Raw genomic sequence first — 22,337 nt, 5'->3', positions numbered from 1 at the left:
TGAAGGGCTTAAAATACGGCGTAGTGTACTATATGGAGCCCAAAATGCGTTATGGGTAAACAGGAATATATGTATGTACATACATATTAAAAAGGTTAAGCGTACATATGCATATACAGACAAAAAATGAAGTAAATTATACCAACATTTTTATCATTCATTTCACGATTCATTTAAAATTAGTTTTAGTATTAGTAAGTCTGGTTGTGCACATAATATAATATATTTTATGTTAAAAAAAAGTATAGGCTCTTACACCCATATTATATTTTTTTAGTATTATACTTCATTCCAGCACTTAATAAAGAAAAGTGTGAAAGTGTAAATTCAATCCAACAGAGTTGCTTTCCTATGAACTGTATTGGATATTCATATAATATACATACATATATTTTTTTCTCTCTTAAGATTTCGCTCATAAATTTTGAAAATGTAAGTAATGTCTAGTATTGCCTTAGTTTTCCCAATATATAGGTATGGCAAAATCTTAAAAAACTAGTTAAACCAATATTATTAAACTTTGTATAATTTGGTTTATTTTTAAGCGTTCTACAATGTATTAAGTTGTTCCTTTTTTGTAACTTTTAACTTAGAATATTTTAGAATGGATAAAATGCAGCTATGCTGGAAGTACTAGTAAAATTTAGTATCACAGTATTTTATATAAGGTAAAATTTTGTTTTATATGTATGTTTATTATTTTGCAACATTAATTTTTCCTATTCATATTTAAGTAGCATTGTTCTTTGTTGGATATTGATACACATGGCAACTCAGATGCGAAAGGATTGGGCGAAACTATAGAAACTAATTTTTTTCTTGTGTACATCCCATAACCATGCCGGTCGCTTACTGAAAAGATTGCAATATGACTTAAGCAAGGTTTTCAAATATTTATATGTAAGAAATACCGGAAATATTAAGCATGAAAATTATATGTCCTCAATTTTTAATTTATTTTTAATTTTTAAAGCACAACGATCCCCTAATATAAAATCCCAAAATTTATTTCACCTTTATTCAATTTGGGAAAAACAAACTGTCACTTGTCAAAAGCAGATTCTTTCTGATATAGCATATATACCTATACGTAAAATATAAGACACAATATATATCTTTGTGCGACAAATATTGATTTTAAAATATTCAAACAAGAATAGATAAAAAAATAGCTACTTAAATTGATTATTAAAAGAAAATCGAACCAAAATTTAATGAAACGGATGTCAAGATAAATCATGGTTGCCACACTCAAGTTGGTCACACTCGTAAAGACATGTGTGCTAGTAGTGTAAGTACTTATTAACTGTGCACTCCATTCTATACCCTGCATGCAGTTGTCAAAATCTTTGTAACAGGAGTATTAAAGCAATTCCAACTACAAAAAGTATATTATAAGTTAACAACTAACAAGCTCGGCGTGAGACGGAAGCCAAAGAGACGCGGACCCAGTGGCTCTGGGAATTGAATAATTGGGTCCGCGTCTCTTTGGCATCCGCTTCACTCCGAGCTTGACGCTCCGGTTATCAAGTCAAGCCCAATATCCTTTACGCCACCAACGATGTTTGTAACGGATCACTGATAATTCCCATTCCAACAATATGCCTGTAGTGAATGGTAAGGTGTTGGTGTGGGAACAGCGCAGCTTCGTAAGGCTTTTAAGCAATCTCTCCGAGTTCTTGAGCATAATAGAAAAAAAGTCTATCAAAACGCTTAAAATATAGAGGGTATCAGATGCGACGCCCTAGATGCTATGTAGTGTTTAACAGAATTTGAGGGCAAGAATGAAACATACGCTTATCGATTGCCAGCAGTAGCCGTGTACGATTTTTACAAATCGCTAGATTTTTGCTGAAAATAATGCCAGACATATGGAAGACAAATAGGCATAAAATAACTCAAACACCTCTCAAAATGTTTCGTTAGGAAACACTCAGCGGACTCCATAGAACGCGCCTTCAAAAAACAATCCAAGTTATCAAGGTAGAAACCCTCATTATTCTAAAGGTCAGGGTAACAAAAATAACAGAATTCTTTTACATAATGAACCCAGCCCAACCGATCACGGCCAAGGTGCATGGCAAATAATCCACACGTATGCCGAGTTAGCGCAATCGGCGCCAGCAGCAGTTCTAGACTTATTAATATTAATTCAAACAATTGTCAAATTAATTCTTAAGCGGCACTCAAAATGAGCGGTTGTATTTTTTTAATAAAAAAACTATTTACAATTGTTTAATTGGCGGCGGCGGAGGGGCATAATGTCGTAGAAGGATAACGCGACGCGTAAAAATCATTCAACTAAGAGCGGAAAAACTAAAGGTCAACGAAGTTTTATCACTACAGATGTTTAACGAGATCAACATAAATATCACAAAAGAACTGAAAGCCCTCAGGAGCAGCAACTCAAGTACGAAAACCGTATGCTTTACCCTCTCTGTCACACCACTCATGTTAATAATGACAGTAGTAGTCCGTCTGAAAAAGCAAAGAAGCATCTCGCAGCAGATCGATGCTGCTCGGCCAGAATGAAAACATTCTAATGGAACTCTCCAACACAACACAAACAAGCTATTACATAACGTCTGAGTGCGTCCGCTTTTTAAGGGGGAGGACAACAAGCAATAGAAATCTCTCATGCACCCACCTCAACGATCACGACCAAGGTGCATGACCAATAATCGACACAGGTGTCAAGTCAGCGCATTCCAAAGAGCCACCGCGCCACTAGCCATATCGAAAGTTATGGTAGGGACAGCACAAAACAAAGGAGAAACAACAATATTCCGGCTATCATGCCATAAGAAATTTATTTTGACCAACAAAATAAACAGTCAAATAAATACTTAGGAAATATTTATCCTTGGGGCTCTATGCCTAATGCATAATGAAACTACAAACTTAACTAAATAACTATATCGAAGACGCAAGTTGTCAAAACCGCCGAAATTGTTAACACGGTAAAAACTACAAATTAAAAATGAGAATAAATGCCTTGACTCTTATAGGTCTTATAGGCCTTGGTAACATGATCAAAGTCGTCACGGGCAATATAGATGCAAAAGATGCCAAAAGATTATTGAAATGAAACGCAATAAAGAAAAACGAAGAAAAACTTATCAAAAAAATAAATCAACATAATCCATTTAGCAAAGAAATAGCTTTAAAGTTTTAAAATATACCCGAACACATTCACGAAGAGCAAGAAATTATTAACGTCCTTGTTAAAAACTAAAAAAAAAAACAAACCAATAAAACTAAATTCCCTTGTTACAATATATTTGTTAACAAATAACCCTCGCTTGCTAGGCCCCTTATATTTATAGCTACCCTCGCATGGGCTATAAAGTAGTTGCTGGTAACATGACACTTTCCTATGCCGCAAGTTGAATTGTTTATCAGTTATGCTGAGTCGGCATTGCCGGCTATGACTTCGGCAATTTATACTTCTGGTTTTGGCTTTAGCTTTAGTTTTCAGATCGAACAATATTCAGGTTTGTATGAACACTTGTAAAACCATAAAGTAATACTTGCTCCTGCAGTTGGCCGTAAAATCATATTGTTATTATGTGACAAATTATTACTGAGCCCAAGGCCAGTAATAAGAAAGCGAAGTCAAGCTTTTCACCCTAATCGTCCTAAGAAGTCACCCGCCACTCATTTAATTCCCAACATGTCCGCAAGTCTAATAAATTGGAATTGTTAACCCGGCAATATTAGACTCCAATGATTTGCAAAACATATTCAATAAGCGTTCTACAGTTGCAGACGCAGCCGGCCGATATACGACACCATCCACGAGCTCTTAAATTTCTTAATTTATATACTATATGAAGTCGGAGATGCTTCCTTCTGCCTGTTACACATTTTTGCCCAAAACTATAATACCCTTTTAAATAGGTTCATGGACAATTTAAGATTATATTGATCGGAAATTATTATATATTATTATCATACGTGCGTCTTTAAAATGTTAAGAAAAATAACAATTAATTTTTGGGTATGTAAACATCACCTATTAAAAAGGTATATATTTCTAATGAGCATCAACTGCCAAATTAATAATCTTTGTTTGTATCCGTCTTAATATTTGCTAGATTACACGAATGCGTAAGTGTATGTGTATGTTTTCCTATACATCAGTAAATAAGTATTATAATTAGTTCATTTAGAGGCACGTACAAGCAATGTCAACAGCATTCTAATATTGCGGAAGTGGTACCTTGTCAAGTTCCATCGACTTAACTCCATCATATTGTAGCTAATAATTCAATTAAAATATGTTGTGCAAAACCTTTTAAGTGAAAGCGAAACATTTTGAATGGGAATTGAATGTAATATTTTACAAATCAAAAATTTATGCTTGACTTTATGGTTTATTCAAAATTATACAACTAAATACATTAATGTATTTCATTAGGTAACATCAAAAGTAATATGTTCCAATACTTTTTACTTAATTCAATTATAGTCTTTAAGGTTTCAATTGACTAAGGCCCATGTATTGAATAGTTAGTTTCAAGTGATCTTGAAAATTATTAATTAATAAGTTCTTTATGATACCTTTAAAATCTGCAAATCTACCTGTAAAGTATACAAGCTGACCCAAATGTGTTCTTCTGTTTCTGGAGAGCAATTTTGTATTCTTGGAAGATTTGAATTTAATATCTTTCGTATTTAGATTACCGCAATTAATTCGAGTTTAATCATATAAACTGAGATAGATGTAACAACCCTACTCTTAAAGTTTTTTAAGCGGATGGCACTGAATCGGAAGATTGTTGAATATATTTAGCTCGAACACTAACACTTGACCCTAACAAAGGTACTTTCTTACCAGAGATACCTACATTTTTTGATTGAATAAAAAAATCTTAAATTACGATTTACTAACAAACAAACAAAATATGAAAAATTAATGTATATTTCGATGTTTTTTTAGTAAACATTACCCCTGTACATAAAAGAAAATTGTGTGAATTTTAGCAAACAAAACATAATAAATATATTGGCTGCTTCAAACAAATTATACTTCAATAGAGATTACAATCTATGTAAAGAATTTTTTATTGTCTGTCAAAATTTGTAAGAGCAATAAATACAGACAAAATTATGGATTCTCTTATTGATGCCTATATGACAATACAATAAACTAACGTATTACATTATTAAAAAAAGCAATTTTCTGATCACTCTGTTTTTGTATAAATGTGAACGGCGGAAAACTTGTGATTTTAATTGAGATTTCAGTACGCTTTAAAATCGTATTCAAAAATTAAATTTTTCGGATATATTTTTTAGAGAAGAGATATGATTAAATAATTTAGTAATATTTAATTACTGTATGAATAACTGTACTAGATATTTATCAAGATATCTTCACCAAGCACCGGCAGTTGTTTGTTTCAGTGTGCCCTACATCTAAGCAAAATCTTATTAACAACGGACCGCGATATCGTATAACTGCCATAGGAGCGCCCATTCAAAAATTGAGTTCTTATATGTCTGTTTTTCCAAAATTTACTATTTTTCAAGATATCTTTACGAAAACTCAAAAATAACGAATTAAATTTCTACCAGGGTAGACAATCTTCAGCGTGTCGATAGCGTTTATTTCCTGTTTCCCTTAGTTTTACCTTAGCCAACATTTTTAACTAATTGTGACGGTAGCATGCAGGATAGAAATCCAAAGGCAAAAACATGAGCGGCAGCACGCATATAATGAAGTAAACCGCTAATATAGTTTCATAAAAGCTTCAATAAAGTAGATGTTATGTACTTTTTTGTTGCAGAGTTTGGTATAAATCATATGTAACTTTGCATGCTTTTATATATAATTATTTTTATAAGCATATATAAATAAATAAATAAATATATATATATATATATATATATATATATATATATATATATATATATATATATATATATATTGTGTTGAACCAACAATAAAGACTAACCCAAACCATAATAAATCAAAGTGTGAAATAGCAAGAGAAATGTTAGTTTTGAAAATTGTTCATGATAGCTTATAAATGTTACCTTCGATATCTATGGTTATTAGTAAAATCAATTAACTTTAAGTAAAACGCCATAATACTTCTTTACTTAGTTCCAGCATAAAAACTACACTCTATTCTAGAAATATTCTACTGAAAATTCTCATTGTTCCATTATTTGAACCTATATGTCTGTCGTTGTTGTTCCGATGGTTTATCGGCAGGTTATCAATCAAATTTAATTGGGTTTGATTTGATTGGACAAAACTAAAATTGCAGTCTACATCGCAAGTTTTTTTATAAGCTATATTATCTAAATCTATTAATTGCTTGCCGTTGTTGCTGTCTTTTTTTATAAAATGTACTGTGGTACAAATGTATCCGGTTGATAGTAACGCTGAAGGCAGTCATTCCACAAGCCCGAACTGGTCTTGCTCAATTGGTTTTTTAAGCCAACTGCCAAGATCCTCTCGCTTGAATGCAGAAAACAGCTCTTGCTTAGCCGTCTGCAATGCAAATTGAGTATGTGGTGGAGACTTATCAAAAAATAAACGATCTGATTTACCTGGTAATCCTTGACGTCTGCCTTTGTTTCCCCGTAATCTTTGGTGACCTTGCGATTTGGCATGCCCGGCAAGTTTTTCATTAAAAACCCATATTTATCAAAGAAAGCTTGTTTTGTAATCCTTGACACTTGACCGCCAATGGTTCGCCCGGTCAGAGAATTGACCACCTCTAGTTCAGTGTCTCCAATGGTCCAATTAATTCCAAAGTTTGGAGCTTTTGCTTGATTTCGTGGTTCTGCAGAAGTAACCAGCGCAAGACGTGGCTTGTTTAAATGATACGGAGGTGGCAGACCCTGTATTGACTTTTCAATACGTCCACACACAGCGCGATACATATGTTCTGGGTGCAACAAACTGCCCAATACAATGGAATGCAGGTACACTGGTTCGATAATAGCAGACAACAGTGAGCCCTGAATACCCACAATGTTCCATCGTGCAATTTTATCTGAACATGACATTGTAAGCAAGCGTTGGCCCTGTGTATATGAAATTTGATTAATACCAGGTTTATAGAACATTTAAAACGTAAACACTTACCTGCAGTACGCCATCCCATGTTTGTATTCCATCGCTGCTCTTAACTGGTATGGTTCCTTCTCCTGATTCGATTTTCGTACGCAACTGTCCGCGTGCTTTTCTATACGTTAGTAGTAATTAATGTTTATATTGCCGGGTTTTGGTTTAAACCAAGGGAGCCAATAAATATGTGAAAATCCAAAAGCAGTTAGTTGCATGTGATTATTGGCAAGCCAAGAACAGACAAAAAAGGTAAGTTATAATTAAAAAGTGAACCTAATTTTCTAAGCATTACATACATTCTTATATGCGTATACTTTCTATTTTTTTTTTTAAAACTCCAAGTTAATCAAATCATCCCTCGAAAGCCTATAGAAAATATGACTACATACAAAAACAAACCTCTTAAACATTTACATATATGCATATGTAAATACCAACTAAAGGAACACAAATTTTTGCTAACTGCAGTAGACTTTTTGAAGTACTTCTCCTATTGATACAGCTCCACATTTTTGCTGCATGATACAAATTTATCGCAGGAAATGATATCGGACTACTTACACTTATATAATATGATAACAGACTTGGAGCTATTCATATTCATGTTAGTCTGTCTGTTTCCAACAAACTAGTCTACGTTTTTTTGTTGCATATATTACATGTCAGAAATTGACTTTATATTTGAACAATCCTTTATTTTTGACTATATCTATAAAAAATTTAAAAACGCAACATATTAAAAAGAAAGAAAGAGTGGTCCATTCGGTCTTCCCACATTACTTGATAACCTGAAGTATACAAAAAAGATCAAAAATGCATGCTTCCGTTGCTAATTGCAGAGCACTTTAGGCTGAGCCTGTGCTTAGCTTCCCTTTGCGATCTTAGAGTCCGTGCTAATTTTTATAAGACTATGAGCGCTTAAATATATAAATAAGTACCAAAACCCGAGGCCTCCAAAAATTATATTAATATTCCTTATCAATGTATTCTATACGAGAACGTACCAACCTGACAAGTTAGGTGTAGTTCTTTACATCGTTGTTCTAATGCTTAAAAATACAAGCCCGAAAATTGACATTTAACGGAATGGGAGGAGATAACGAATAAATAAGATACACGTCCTGATATATGAGTATATATATATTAAGTTTTAATCGTCAAGCTTATGTCTTTTTCCAAATTAACGCGTTCACACGGACAAAAAAACCTAGACCGGCCAAGCTCTTCGCTTGGGGTCCTTTTGGGGTCGGAGAAGATTCTTCCCTCGCCCTTAAAACTAGAATACCATTATAACCCATTTTCAATGAATTCAGGGTAGAATAAAAAAATAAAACATTCTCTATGAATTGAAGACTTTCACATTTTTATACATTCAAATTTTCTGCGAAGAGCATACTATTAAGCGTTTATAAGAATTTAGATCGTCGAGATATAGCTTTTAGGAAAACAGTGTTGAATAAGAGTGCCGATAGTTACTTAGTTAATAAAAAAGTTTCGCTCACGTTGATTAAAAATAAAAAAAGAAAAATGTCGGTCGGCCTGTTTAAATTGCGAAGTTGAAATTGGAGTCAAAAATACAGCAATTTGTAACTGCGACCCCAGACATAGCAGAAGCGCATGGGAGTTGTATGCTATATATCTTGTTAAGTATTGCAATTTATAACCCGAAAGCGAAACTGCATCTCATCTATTCGGTATGTGTTAACATACAACCTACAAATATTTGTTTTTCTCCCCAGTTCCTCATTAAGAGATTGCGTTCCATGTGTTTTATTTTCGAAAGAATTAATTGGACTTCTGACAACCAAGCGTTCAAATACTACAATTTAACCATTTTTATCCCTAAATCAACGGCGCGTGTGGACCTGTATCTATCCGATACTTTAAATTCTAGTTGCAATAACATCGAAAAGCTTCGTTTCGGCAAAAAACGGACCACATAGGCGACATAGATATGTATGTCGAAAACTAAAAATGTTTACTTTGCAGGATGCAGCACAATAAATTTAAGTAATTATTTTAAAATGTACCCAGCTTTTTTAAACAAAAATACAAAACTTTTCAGCAGGGCACAAAATACAATAAACATCTTCATTGCGACAAAATGCCTGATACTATATGCACATTGTAATAACAGACCAGTGAGAAAAGTCTTTTTGAGATTGGGGATTGTGGCTCAAAACCTACAATCCTTAGGCTTGAAAACTTTGATTTTAGAGGGGTTAAGACCAGAGAAAATCGAATAAAATTAGATATTGTGCAAACCATAGCATATTGGTTCCCGGTTAAAATATTTTTTTAGACATTCATTTTAACTCTATCGTGGGCATATGCAACTTGACGCAGTTAAGTTAAGTTATCAAGACCCTCATTTGAATGGTTTTCAAAAGTTTTTCTAATTATTGTTCTATAGTTTTAGTAGTAGTATTTAAATAAGTGTTGTACCAACCTATTTGGATGCTTATCAACACCAGTGTCGTTTTCGTGAGGACTAAATATCCGTGCATCCCCACATGGTGCTGTATTTATATACAAATGGAAATGTACCCCGGATTTTAGTTTATAAGGGTATTGCCCGTCTGTATTCCTCACGAAAATCGACTGATATGCTGTTGCTATATATCAGGAAAAAGTAAACAAGAATAATCAAATGTATATAAATCAAAGTTAGGTTTTGTGTTTTTGTAGGAATATTTTGATGCTGCTCTTAATTAAGAACGCATACATATATATATATATATATATATATATGTATATATACATATGTATATATACATATGTATTTATATATATATATATATATATATATATATATATATATATATATATATATATATATATATATATTTATATATATATATATATTCGGTGGTATTTTATGCTTTTTCTTATAATATACGGTTGGGCACAAATGCAGATGCGGACTTTGCTTTACATTTGAAACAAATTTATTCAAATAGACTTTAAAAAGTACTTAAAAAATACCAAAAGTTATATAAAACAATTTCAAAGTAATATTCGTACAGTTTACAGTTGCGAAGCTTAAAAGCCGCATCCGTCCCAACATTATTCTTAAAATTTAATAGAAAGAGATAAAAGTATATTTGTATAAAAAAAAAATTTGAATTGATAATTTATATTATAAATCAGGCAAACACTAATGCTACATCAACAGTAAACCATTTGAATGCTGATAGTAAAAGGGTCTATGTAATTTGTAACTAATAATTAAAAAGTGACCAATATAAGTTATTTAGCTTATAAATACCCAGAGTTAAGTTTTTGTATATCGGTAAATCAACTGTGTACAAGTCACTGAAATTAAGCATTTTATAAATTTTTCTTTTCTTTTTTACTGCAATCAGATAAAAATAAGATATTTGTTTCTGCTTAATAATATTTATATATTACTTGCCACCTTAAACTCAAAATCATTAAGTATAGTGCTCAAGCGAGAGTGCCCGTCTGAGTCATACCCCTACAGTTATCTTATTTGTGTTGGTTTTAACTCATGCAATGGAACAGGAGGTAAAAAAAGATCCAGCCAAAGTTTCAAAAAATACTAATGCGTAGACACAGCTGTTTGTCGACAGTCACCATTGTTGGTCAATGTGTACACTTAACAGAATTTAAGAAACCCAATTCGTATAGCCAGTACTTTACCAGGCCGAAAGATAGTTGCTACGTTTAAACGCGAGTTTAACTGTGTTTTAGCAAAATATACCTAAGTTAAAGGAACACAAACATTGCGACTAGTAAATGTTTATAAAAGGCAGAATTCTTGCATACATTATGCGGAAAATTATTTGATTTTGATATAAGCGTTATTTGTATATACAATTTATTTGATAATGTTAGGTTCTCCAAATACTACATTTAGAATTAGAATTTGCTGAAATTTGAATTTTCAGAAGCTATAATTGGCTCTTCAAATGCTTAAAACGTATTAAGCATTAAATTGTTTTATATTAAAACATAACCGATTGCCTATGTTTATTAAAATGGTTCGGTTTACGAAAATATTCTTATTTTTACGAGCCATTTATTTTCGACATTTTGCTTATGATATAATTGGTGCCACTTTAGGCCATTTTACATTCTTTGTTTTTTCTTTTATGCCTACAAATATTTATTCTTATTTATTCATTTATTCGTTGTTAATAGCTTATGTATATTTAGCACTGCAGGCATTTAAGTTAATTACACAGATATTTCCAAAAAGTAATTAAGTAAGGAGCAACTACTAAGATGCATGCTATGGAAACCGTATAAAAAAATTAGCTAGCTGTACAAGTTATTTACAAACTAACTTGGTCAGTAAATATATTATAGTGGCGTGAAGCTTAACAAATGTTTCAGATATAGCTAATTATAAAAGCATACCCTGATTACACTGGAGATCAAGTTGAGCATACAAGTATTTTAGAAGACAGCGCCTGGATACTATTTCAGCATGTGAATCATTAAGAACAGCCCCATTAACGCTCATGTGCTCACCGCTAACACACTTTGTGCCCGTTGAAACTGAAATGACCTGTAAACATATCAAATCAGAGCTAGTTATCAAAGTTAATATTTTCGTACTTACTTTTGCCTCGCAAAAATTCATGTTTTCTGTCATAACTATGCCTGCCAGTACTTTTCGCCGCGAGTACGCCTCCTGGCCCTTGATAACTTCCATGAACTTTTCCAACACTAACCGTCCGATAGTGTCCGCGTGTATTTGCGGTAATTCCATTGATGATGACTTATCATCTATTGGTAATGGCGTATTCTTCTGTGGCGCCATCATCGGACTATAGGAAATATTGCACAGAGATGCAAGCGCGGCTTTAGCGGCTGCATTCTTAGCCAGTTTCTTGGAGGGACCTAAATAGCGGTAATCTGTAATCTAAAAATTTTAAATAATTGATGAGCGATACCCACCTGTGCCGTCAAACTTTTTATCATTGATAGTGACTGTCATTTTAAAGCGACAGTTGTTTTGAGCGCCGTCAATATTCATGCATTCAAAATTAACATCATTAAATAGTTCGTACAACAACATTACAGGGCCTTTATCTGGTACTTTTTTTTGTCCGTCTACAGCAATCGTCTTTGTGGCATCTAATGATTGGAAAATAAATTATTCGCTTTGTATTGAGGACTTATAACTCAGAGCAACTAACTTAGGCATTTAATCTAATATAACAAATTTTTATGAGTTTTTCAATGGATGAAGATATATAGAATTGGGCATTGTCTATTAAAAAAACCAAATAGGTACTATCACTTTGAAATTATAATATTCTTTAATATTTTATAGATGTATACTCTGAATATAGCTTTTTAATTGCATAAATATTATATATAATACATATTTATAAATTTATAAAAAATAAAAAAAATTTCAAATCCTGCTTTGTGAAAGTTCATTCATAAATGCGGATCGCGATTTATATTCAAACATTCTTATTGCCACGGAAAAATATCAAGCGTGAGATGTTCGAGTAGATCACAAAAACATAAGCATTAAAAATAAGAAGTTTTCCAAAAAAGATTTCTCTCAATTTAGTACAATCAAAGAAATAGGAAAACACTTTTCCCTTTTTGGACTTTAATAAAAAGTAACATTTTAACACCAATGAAAATAACGCAAACATATATAACATGTAATAATAGGCACTGTGCATTAATAGAACTATACAACTACAAAATATGTTTAAGTTACGAAATAAATGAAATAAATTAAGGCACAAGTAAAACATAAAATGAAAACAAACATAAAATACTAATACTTGCTGTGGCTCATGCAAAAGATTTGTGGACGCAACGTGGGTTGTTCAAGCGAGGTAAGATTGGATTTCTTTGCAGGCAACATCAACGTGTATATCAGTTCGACTAATTTTGCTTTGGACACGTTTTCAATACCATTTTCAAGATGTTCGTCACTCGTGAAGTCCAAATTGCCTGCAGGCTTCAGGGGCGATAAGACTGCACCGTCTTTAAATTGTATAAAACTGCGCAACGCTGTGGCTGCAGCCTCGATGCGCGCTACCTTTTTACTCCGTCCTTGTCCCATATACTTTTGCCCATCAACCTGTAATAATCAGAGGTGAAAATTAATCTTCTTTCATAATTATTAGTTTTAATTGCTGAGTTGAAAATATCTTGAAAAATATAATGTTTTGTCATTCAAAAATTCATCGTTCGTCCAATTTTTACTATAGAGCTGTATAATATAGTAATCCTATCTTGATGTATGATCTTACCCTCTAATGTGTATAAGATTTTTCACATATGTGAGTACTAGAGCTTGTAAATGGCGAGTTTAGTCATAAGCCCTAAAATTCTTATACAGGAAAATTTTTCCCGACCGAATAATTATATGGCAGCTATTTAATAAAGTGGTCCGATGTTGATAGGACCTCATAAACTTTTTGGAAAGAAACAGACAGCTATTCATACAAAATATGGTGAGATGTAACCTTCTATCCGCTATATAATTGATGACAAAATAATAATACCTTATACAGGCGGGAATTGCTATATGCCTAACCTAAGAGATTTGCTCAAATAACAGGATTTTGATATCGATTTTTATAGATTGCTTGGAAACGGTGCATTTTATTGATTATCGGAAACAAACTCGTACTGCGAGCACTAGGAGGCTACCTAAAAATTTCAAGTCTCTAGCTCTTATAAGTTTTGAGATCCTTGCGTTTATACATGCGGACAGACCGGCATGGCTAAATAAACTCGGCTATTGACACTGTTCAAGAATATATATACTTTATGGGGTCGGAGGCGTACAAAAACTCTTAAAGGATGCAAAACTTATTAAGAGTTGAAACCTCGCTCTAGAAACCTTTAAAAGCTAGAAATACCAAACCTGTGTGACACGCTTTATAGAAACCACTGATTGCTTAAAGGTAAATGTGAAATGCCGTCTGTGTATGTGAGTTAATTGCACTAACCTCAACGGAGATCGTAAATAACGGAGCATGCACTGGACCAGTCTGTGACTCTAATTTGTATATCAGTCCATGCCGTAATTCGTTCAGCATAGCAACTGTATTTTTCGGCTGTGGTACACGTTCCTTGCCTGATTTCTTTTTTGGTGGCACTAAAAGCAGAACATTTTAATATATTATATACAATTCAGATTTTTGGTTACCGTTCAAGCTATGTTCTTTCATAAAGTTTATTTTTATTAATGTTATTGTATTTTTAGACTTACCGGCATATTTGGGCATATCATAGCGTCGCTTTTGAGGCGATTTTCGATTATAGCCATTCATATTTCCTTCTGTTGATCCAGTTACAACCTGTGCCTTTAAAAATATGAAGTTAAACAGAAATGATTTAGTTATTTGCGAACGAAGTTATTACAACTACTTCTCAATGTAGAAAAACAGAAAGCATTACAGTACAACAATGACATTCAGACAGACATACATATATAGACTTTCGCCTTTGAATTAAATACTCTACACACATACATATAATACATTAGTGCTATAGTCGAGATTACTCGACTATGAGATGGTGTAACTAAATCATTGCATTTAACATCGTACACACACACACTGCTATGATTATGATATTCGGGAGATATGCATACATATACATATACATATATACATATACATATACATACACACATACATATACATATACATATACATATACATATACATATACATATACATATACATATACATATACATATACATATAAATATACATACACATACACATATACATATACATATACATATACATATATGTACATATACATACACATATATGTACATATACATACACATACATACATGGAATGACTACTCACTTTGTAATGGGACAGTGCGGGTGGAATGCTATCCCGCTTTAGAAAACAACGTTTTTTAGTAAAACAGCAAGAGTCTGAGTACATCTGGTGGCGTTGATAGAAAATTGCAGATCTTGGAAGATCCATTGCCCGGTAATGTGATTTATAGCATGTACGCCTTGCATTATAACATACAACATACATATTTTACAAATGTAAAAAATACAATTACAGCGATATGTTGAATTCAAGGAAAGTATGTATAACGACGAGGAAAAAAACGCGTGTTAATCGGTTGAGCGTAAGAATTCAACTGACCACAATTAATTCAAATTGCACTAAAAAGCCCATTGAAGCCCAGCAACAATTTTTGAGAAGTATGTATATAAACTAAGTGTACATAAACCCTATCGTAAATGCTGATGCTTTGTGGTTGATAAAAACATTGAAAGTGCCAACAAAAAAATATATGAAAATAATTGTGTACCTAAGAAAAGAAAAAGTGTGAATTTTCACCGAAACATTTTTTACATGGACTTATAAATTGGGAAAATTAATTATTGATATGGCATACCCCTCCTACAGTCTTCTGAAAATTAATTAAAGATTAATTAGAGATTTTTAAGAACTGGCTCCGCAAATTTCTTAATAAAATTAATTTTAGCAGCACACTCCAAATGCAAACACTCATTCAATAAATTTGTTTTGCAATTTGCGACACACCAATCCCGTCTAAATGTACCTAAAATGCAAAAAAATGCAGTGCGCGAATATTGCGACAACTATTTTCTACTTAGACTATCGAAGAAAAAACAGCTGAAGGCCTCGCCGAATAGTAAAGGGCTACAGCGTAATGAAGGCAACAGAAAATTCGCTAAAATTTGTCGTTATGGCGCGATGCTTTCCAACTGCACGTCGATGCACCTGTACGCCAAGTGTCAGCTGCCAACCGAGCGATAGTTGTCTGTTTGTCTAAGTGAATTAACAATAAGTTTATACTAAATTAGACAACAAATGCAGTAGCACCTGTTTTTGAATCTTTTGCAAATATTATTTGTACATGTTGTGCACAGAGCATGCGCCACAACAATGGGCCGAACATAATGACTAAATCACGAGCCTTGCACAAAAATTGACCTGCAGTGTCGGTTAGTTACGTAAGTACAACATATGCTACCGTGGCTAAATAAAAAACATATCTTGTATTAGACCTTAAAACTACTAAGCAGCAAAGGTATATAATTTTTTTTTCTTAATAATGAATAATGTATATACAACAATGTATAGTACTTGACATAAAATGCATCGGGCGCGAAGTACAATATATGGAAATAGGATATACAATTTAGAATGTATACGATTTTACTCTGCACATACTTTATTTCTTTTGAAAATGATAATTAAATGCATCGTATATATTATTTCCTCATCACAAAAAAAAATTAACTATTCTATTGCCGTTTTGCCTATTTTCTATTCAACGCAAGATAGAGTATATATCCAATCGGAATTGAATATATACTCGATTTCTATATATATTGATATATAATGATGCATTTTTTGCCTATATAATTGACTTTTATAACAAAAATATACATAGTCCAAGAGTCAGATGAAAATACATTTTATGAAATCTTATAAAAACAAATCGAATGGTGATATAAAAGAAAAACTGTATCTTAGTAAGAAATTATTAGCTGATGTATATAAATTTGAGGTTAATAAAAGGTTTATCAGAAAAGATTCAGTGTTCATGCAGCTATGGTTTCTAATTTTCCATCCCACCCTCTAAGATAATTTAACCAGTTTTAGATTCATTGAGTAAAAGTTATTTGAAAGCAAAATTAAAATAAACATACGTGTATGTGCTTTTAAATAGGTGTGCTATGTTTTTCAAATTTTATAAAATTATTGATTATAATTATGTCTAAAATGAATAGTTTTAATTCCAAAATTACATACCCTACCATATAGGATAGTGATTTCTCGGTTTTGAAAATCATTTATATATCTAAAGTGGTATTAGACAACTTTAAAAATCGTCAATGCGCTTGGTAAGCTAAATAAACCTTTTGGTTATTTTCGTGGTATACTAGTGCTCGGCTGTAGGCAGCCATCTACAATTTGGCATGATGCCTAAATCAATAGTGCTTTTGTAATGCTTCCCAACGGACAGTGAAGTGCCTAGTGTTGCCTAAAGCCGCTTCAAAAAAGAAGCTAAATCCAATATTAAAAATAGCTAGACTACATTCAGAGCAAACATTTTTCTTAAGCAGCTTTGCTACTACTGGCCGTTGCGTTGCGAAATCGAAGATATAGCTAAATTGACATAAATGGAGGTGTCATTTCGTAAGGAGTTGTGGCTTCCTTGTAAGTGCTGCAATTGGGCTGATGGAACGTCATTGGCATTAAAATGGCAAATAGTGAAGACTACAAGGAGTTACGTTTTTTAAACATAATATTAAGTATTTGAAATGTACGCAACTTTCTTTAGTTGCATGCGCGAACAGTTTTTTGCATTCTAATCTGCTATATAAAAATAGTAATTGTAATAATAATTATAGAATAATTCTAGATAGGGTAATCGGAGTAAACGTGGAAAAAATCTGGTAAATTGTGCTCAAAAACAAGATGCATTTCCCCAAAAACATAAGATGCGAAATAAAATTTGATCAAATTACTCATAGCTCACATAACAACACAATTTTAAAGTTACATGTGCATGCAACATTGCCATTCCAAAATTATATAAATACATATTGCATATATATATATGCTTACTACGTTTATGCTAGGAAAGTCGCAATGATTTAATTTAAATATTGCCTCTGATTAGGCTTTTTCAATCCGAAAAATAGCAAATAAGTTTTAATTCATTAAATTTTACTATGTATTCCGTTTGAAGTCATGGTACTATATCAATGAAGCGATATTTTAAAATAGGAATAGCATAAACGTAGTAAAAGTTACATAAAAGTTGTGTGTCTACTTACATGCTGCACAAAATTGTTATTGACGCTGTTTAGCATGATTTTTTTTCCAATTCAAATTTCTCGTACTTTAATCGATTCTCTATAATTTGATATATCTTTATTATTTTTTTTTTTGTCTTGTTAAACTGCAATATTAGAGAGGAAATAGTCCACTCTTAACTTGTTAGTTTCCCATTAATGTATTTATTTTTTTCTAGCATGAATATAATATATATGAACTCATCTTTTTACTTGTCATGTGTAAGGCACAATTGTTTAAATTCTATTATTATAAATTTAAGGAAATGTATGTGAATCTAAAACGAAGTACGAAATTTTAAAACGTTTGAAAATAAAAATATGTGTGTTTCTTTTATAAGGCAAACTCAAGTACATTTCTGTATCTAGGCTATTTATATTTTTTAATGGTGCATAAATTGTATATATAAATGATTGCTCTGCTGCGATTACATTAATTGTTTGTAATATTCACGGTGCTTTGAATGCATACACATATGTATGTATTTATTAAAACCTTTAACTTAGTAACACTTTGTTAAACTTCTTCGGAGTTTTAAGCAAATTGAATAACATGACATTTGAATGCAGCTTGTACATATGAACACATACTTATATACGCATATCTACATACATATGTACATGCATTCATACGTTACTCTTATGTGTAAAAAATATAGCGAAAAATCTGAAGGGTAGCACGAGAGAGTAGGTTCTTGCTCACATTCTCACGTGGAAACACTGAGAACATCTCCATTCGGTGCTGCCAACTGCCGCTTCAAAAACGCTAGGTGTATCCACTTTTAAGAATAGGTAGAATAGCTTAATTAGATTTCTGTTTAGTAATTTGCAATAAACGGGGTTGCTAATACTTTTCATTTAAATACAAAAAATGTTATTTTCGTTTAAAATTTCAACTGTAGCCGATTTTAGCTAGAAAATAGCTTAGCAACAGCACCATTATACGAAAGTCATTACTTATAAAAGTTTACGTCGACGCAAACAAGAAGAAGGATATGTGCACATATATACACATATGTACACATCTAGGTTTGGGTCCCTGGTATGTAAACTGCTCCAATTGCACTACCTACTGTTAGTAAAAACATTGAAAATTATTGACATATTTATTCTCTTAATACTGTTTATAACTCATTTTTTATAAATCAACGTTCTCTGCATGGTCAGTACACAAAAATATGCAAATATTGTAACCAAAATGCCGCATTCATGCCGCCATTAAATAAAATTACTGACGCTAACATTTTAAAACTGTAACATACTAACTGTTCAACTAATGTAGTATACAAGAAACAATTTTAATAAACAATGACAAGAGCAAATACTAAGAGCACGAACAAAAATCCTCTAAAAAAGACGCACATTGCTTATATATATTTTACACATAATTATATATCGATGGTAAACTAACTCAAATTTAATTGCCATATTCGCCAGAATTCGTACATATGTATGTATATATCTGCGCACGCAGTGTGAACCTTCCCTTATACATAATATATATGCTTTTGTTGATGCTTTTTTCGCTAGTCACACATATACATACATACATTTGTATGGAACTATACATGTTCTGTATACACATATGCCTGTATGAATGTACTTGATTTGGTTGATTTTTTTTGTGTTGCTACTGCCTACCTTACTTGTATTTTGTAGGAGCTATAATTATTGATTTTTACGTCACTTTTTTGTTTCGCTGTTCCATTTTATTGAAAACGCACTCCACAAATGAATGAAAAAAAAAAATCTCACACACCTTAACCACAAGCAGCGTAACTCGGCGGTATTTGCCGCGTAGTTAAACGATTTATATTATAAAGCAAATATCACACAGATAATTTTATTCGTAACGCAACCGCCTGATAGCCCACAAAGAACAAGACCGACTTAAGTTTATCAAGACTTTTGGTTTTAGTTTTATAAAACACAAGTAGAGATGTCTGCGATGTATATAAATATCGTATGTATCGATACTTATCGTTTTGATTTAATGGGCTGTATTTTAAAGTGATATCGATAGTTATGTCCATGCTGTAGCACACGTTGATATACAAATACACAACACACAATCGTAAACGCTTTGCCGGTGCACATTTCATTTAAAAAATATTTTATTGTTATAAATAATAAAGTGTTTGGAGTTTACTTGGATTGGGTATATTTAACGGCAGTATGTAGGGAAAACCATCAATCTCAGTTCTGAAACCATATCAAGAGTTGTGATATTTCAATGCATATGCACCTATGTATGTACGTGTCTTCATTTACTGCTGCTTCTTTTTCTATAAATATGTTTAGATACGTATGTACATATGTACATGCGTGTAAATGCGCACATTTCTTAATCTGCAACTCCTTACATTGTTCATTTTTTTTTTTTTACAAAATTTTAGTCTCGTATACTGTAAACAACGCCTGATACATGATTTCAGCATATGACGTGCTCGCTATTAGTGCACCAAACAACATATTACTTTGCTTAAACTTTATAAAGATAACGTGGTGAAATTATATGAAATGAAGTTTTGCGAATCATGTTGAAAGGTAGTGTCATGCCAGCGAGTAATTTCGCGGTACCGCCTGTAAACAGGGATGCCACATTGCAGAAAATAAAATAAATAAAGAATTGTTATAGCATTATAGGTATATGATTAAGTCTTTAATTTTGTAGTCTTTAGTTGAAAAAAAGTAAAATTTTGCAGTCGGACGCAAACGGTGGTAATATTCTATGACAGTCCAGGAACAGCATATGAGGCTACCCGACAAATGTATTAAGAGGTATTGATAAAGCATATGCTACAAAAAAGTTCAGTGAGCCATTTTAATATTAAAGCACCACCTTTAGTACATTTGCACTACATTTGACAACTATGATTGTATGTGGTACATTTTTTGCGAGTGCCCAGATTATTGGTCTCCTTGAATTAAGAGAATATTAGCACATATTTAAGACTTAATATTACGATACTTTATGCTTGGTGAAGATGCACGCTAAGACGGACTCTCGGGAAGGTCCACACGTAAGTGTATAAGGGGGTTGCACATTTTTGGATGCCTTATATTTTCCTATCTGTTTCCTTTGAACAGACATGAGACTGGATTTTCTTGCGCAAAATAGATACTGCCGGCAGATGTTACTACATAGACTAAGGACCATGGACCATGGACTATACAACGCTTTATTGCCTCACGTCCGCTACTGCGCGCAGGGCTATTGTCTTTTCTAGTGGGCAAGCACAACACTATCGGCAAGGGCTTCTTATGCTGGTATAATTATTTCCGCACTACCTTAGCAGACACCGGTGAAGACGATGTTGAAAAAGATAACGTGTGCTTAGAATACCACACAGTAGAATAAAAACAAGTAAGAGGTTCTAGTCGGGAGCTCCCGACTAGGAGATACCCTGAACCCTCTTATTCAAACACCTTATAAATTAATAAAAAAAAGTTCCCTTGGCAGGGCTCGAATTTGCAACTGACCGCATTACTTACTGTCGACTCTACTCAACAGCCACAACAGAAAAATAAAAAAAATAATACTTTCCTCGGTAGGGCTCGAACTCACGACAGACCGCACCACTTGCTATGCCTCTACTCAGCAGCCACACCAACAATTAAGTACTTGTGATAAAAAAGGAACTAAAATAACATTACAAAAAAAAAAGATACAATTACCATGCTATTAGAATGCGAAGCAGTCGCGCATGAATGTGTGTGTGTACATGTATACTGAAATTCTTAAAGCTGCTGCCCCATTCAATTGCGCAGTTGCATATAACTTTGGTTTTTCTTAACCGATCTTTATGAAATTTTCTACAGTATATCTTATTGTACCATAGAATATTTGTGTATTCTGAAAAAATCAATTGCATTTAAATTGTGGTTTAAATTGGTTGGCAATAAAAGTTGGGTTATTTACTTGATTTATAGCTCTGGGGTGGTAGCGGGGAGGTGGCGATAGGTATAAAATGAAAGATACTTGAAATATCTATAATATTCTAGAAGCAACATATCATGTTTGGTGGCTCTAGCTCTTATTATTTACCCAATTTGCTAAAAAAAAACAGTATGTCGATATCGATTTTTATCGATTGCTTGGAAACGGAGTAAGTTATCGATTATCGGAAACAAACTCGATCTGCGCGGGAACTAAGAGCATCTACATCTAAAATTTCAAATTTTCTCTAGCTCTTATAGGTTCTGCTCATACATACGGACGGACGGACGGACAGACAGACGGACATGGCTAGATCGACTCGGCTATTATATATATACATATATACTTTATGGGGTCGGAGATGCTTCCTTCTGCCTGTTACATACATTTGGATTTTGCAAAAAAAAAATTTACCCTTATACCCATTTTTAATGGGTTTAGGGTATAAAAAAGTACAATAACAACTTTGTGATGAGCGGTCGCGATCGTC

General features: G+C 32.8%; 1 protein-coding gene and 1 long non-coding RNA gene across 16 annotated transcripts; one reads left to right on the top strand and one right to left on the bottom strand.

Annotated features, from left to right (window-relative positions):
* Window positions 1-5,950: 5,950 nt before the first annotated feature.
* Window positions 5,951-19,836, bottom strand: LOC115768950 (double-stranded RNA-specific editase Adar). 9 transcript variants are annotated; one of them, XM_030713670.1, is made up of 12 exons: window positions 19,549-19,836; window positions 17,890-17,968; window positions 14,307-14,400; window positions 14,044-14,192; window positions 12,869-13,166; window positions 12,014-12,193; window positions 11,676-11,956; window positions 11,471-11,621; window positions 9,537-9,702; window positions 7,106-7,205; window positions 6,565-7,044; window positions 5,951-6,505 (listed from the first exon to the last, which is right to left on the bottom strand). In XM_030713670.1, the coding sequence occupies exons 2-12, from the start codon at window positions 17,923-17,925 to the stop codon at window positions 6,407-6,409; spliced, it is 2,034 nt and encodes a 677-aa protein (XP_030569530.1). In that variant the 5' UTR covers window positions 17,926-17,968; window positions 19,549-19,836; the 3' UTR covers window positions 5,951-6,406. The 9 variants fall into 9 exon arrangements, with proteins under 9 accessions (XP_030569530.1, XP_030569532.1, XP_030569535.1 ...); XM_030713672.1 differs by having other exon boundaries at window positions 14,307-14,394; XM_030713675.1 differs by having other exon boundaries at window positions 12,998-13,166; window positions 14,307-14,394.
* A 139-nt stretch (window positions 19,837-19,975) lies between these two features.
* LOC115768953 lies at window positions 19,976-21,325 on the top strand. Of its 7 annotated transcripts, none has more exons than XR_004018644.1 (3): window positions 19,976-20,156; window positions 20,304-20,930; window positions 20,998-21,325. It is a non-coding gene; the product is annotated as an uncharacterized LOC115768953 (long non-coding RNA). The 7 variants fall into 7 exon arrangements; XR_004018642.1 differs by having other exon boundaries at window positions 19,976-20,160; XR_004018646.1 differs by having other exon boundaries at window positions 19,977-20,156; window positions 20,613-20,930.
* Window positions 21,326-22,337: the final 1,012 nt, after the last annotated feature.

This window comes from Drosophila novamexicana, unplaced genomic scaffold (genome assembly GCF_003285875.2).
Source record: "Drosophila novamexicana strain 15010-1031.04,08,12 unplaced genomic scaffold, DnovRS2.1 tig00002134-arrow-arrow-pilon, whole genome shotgun sequence".
NCBI classification, from domain to species: Eukaryota; Metazoa; Arthropoda; class Insecta; order Diptera; family Drosophilidae; genus Drosophila; species Drosophila novamexicana.
The sequence above is the reverse complement of the archived record's forward strand: the minus strand, read 5'-3'. Positions and strand labels throughout refer to the sequence as shown.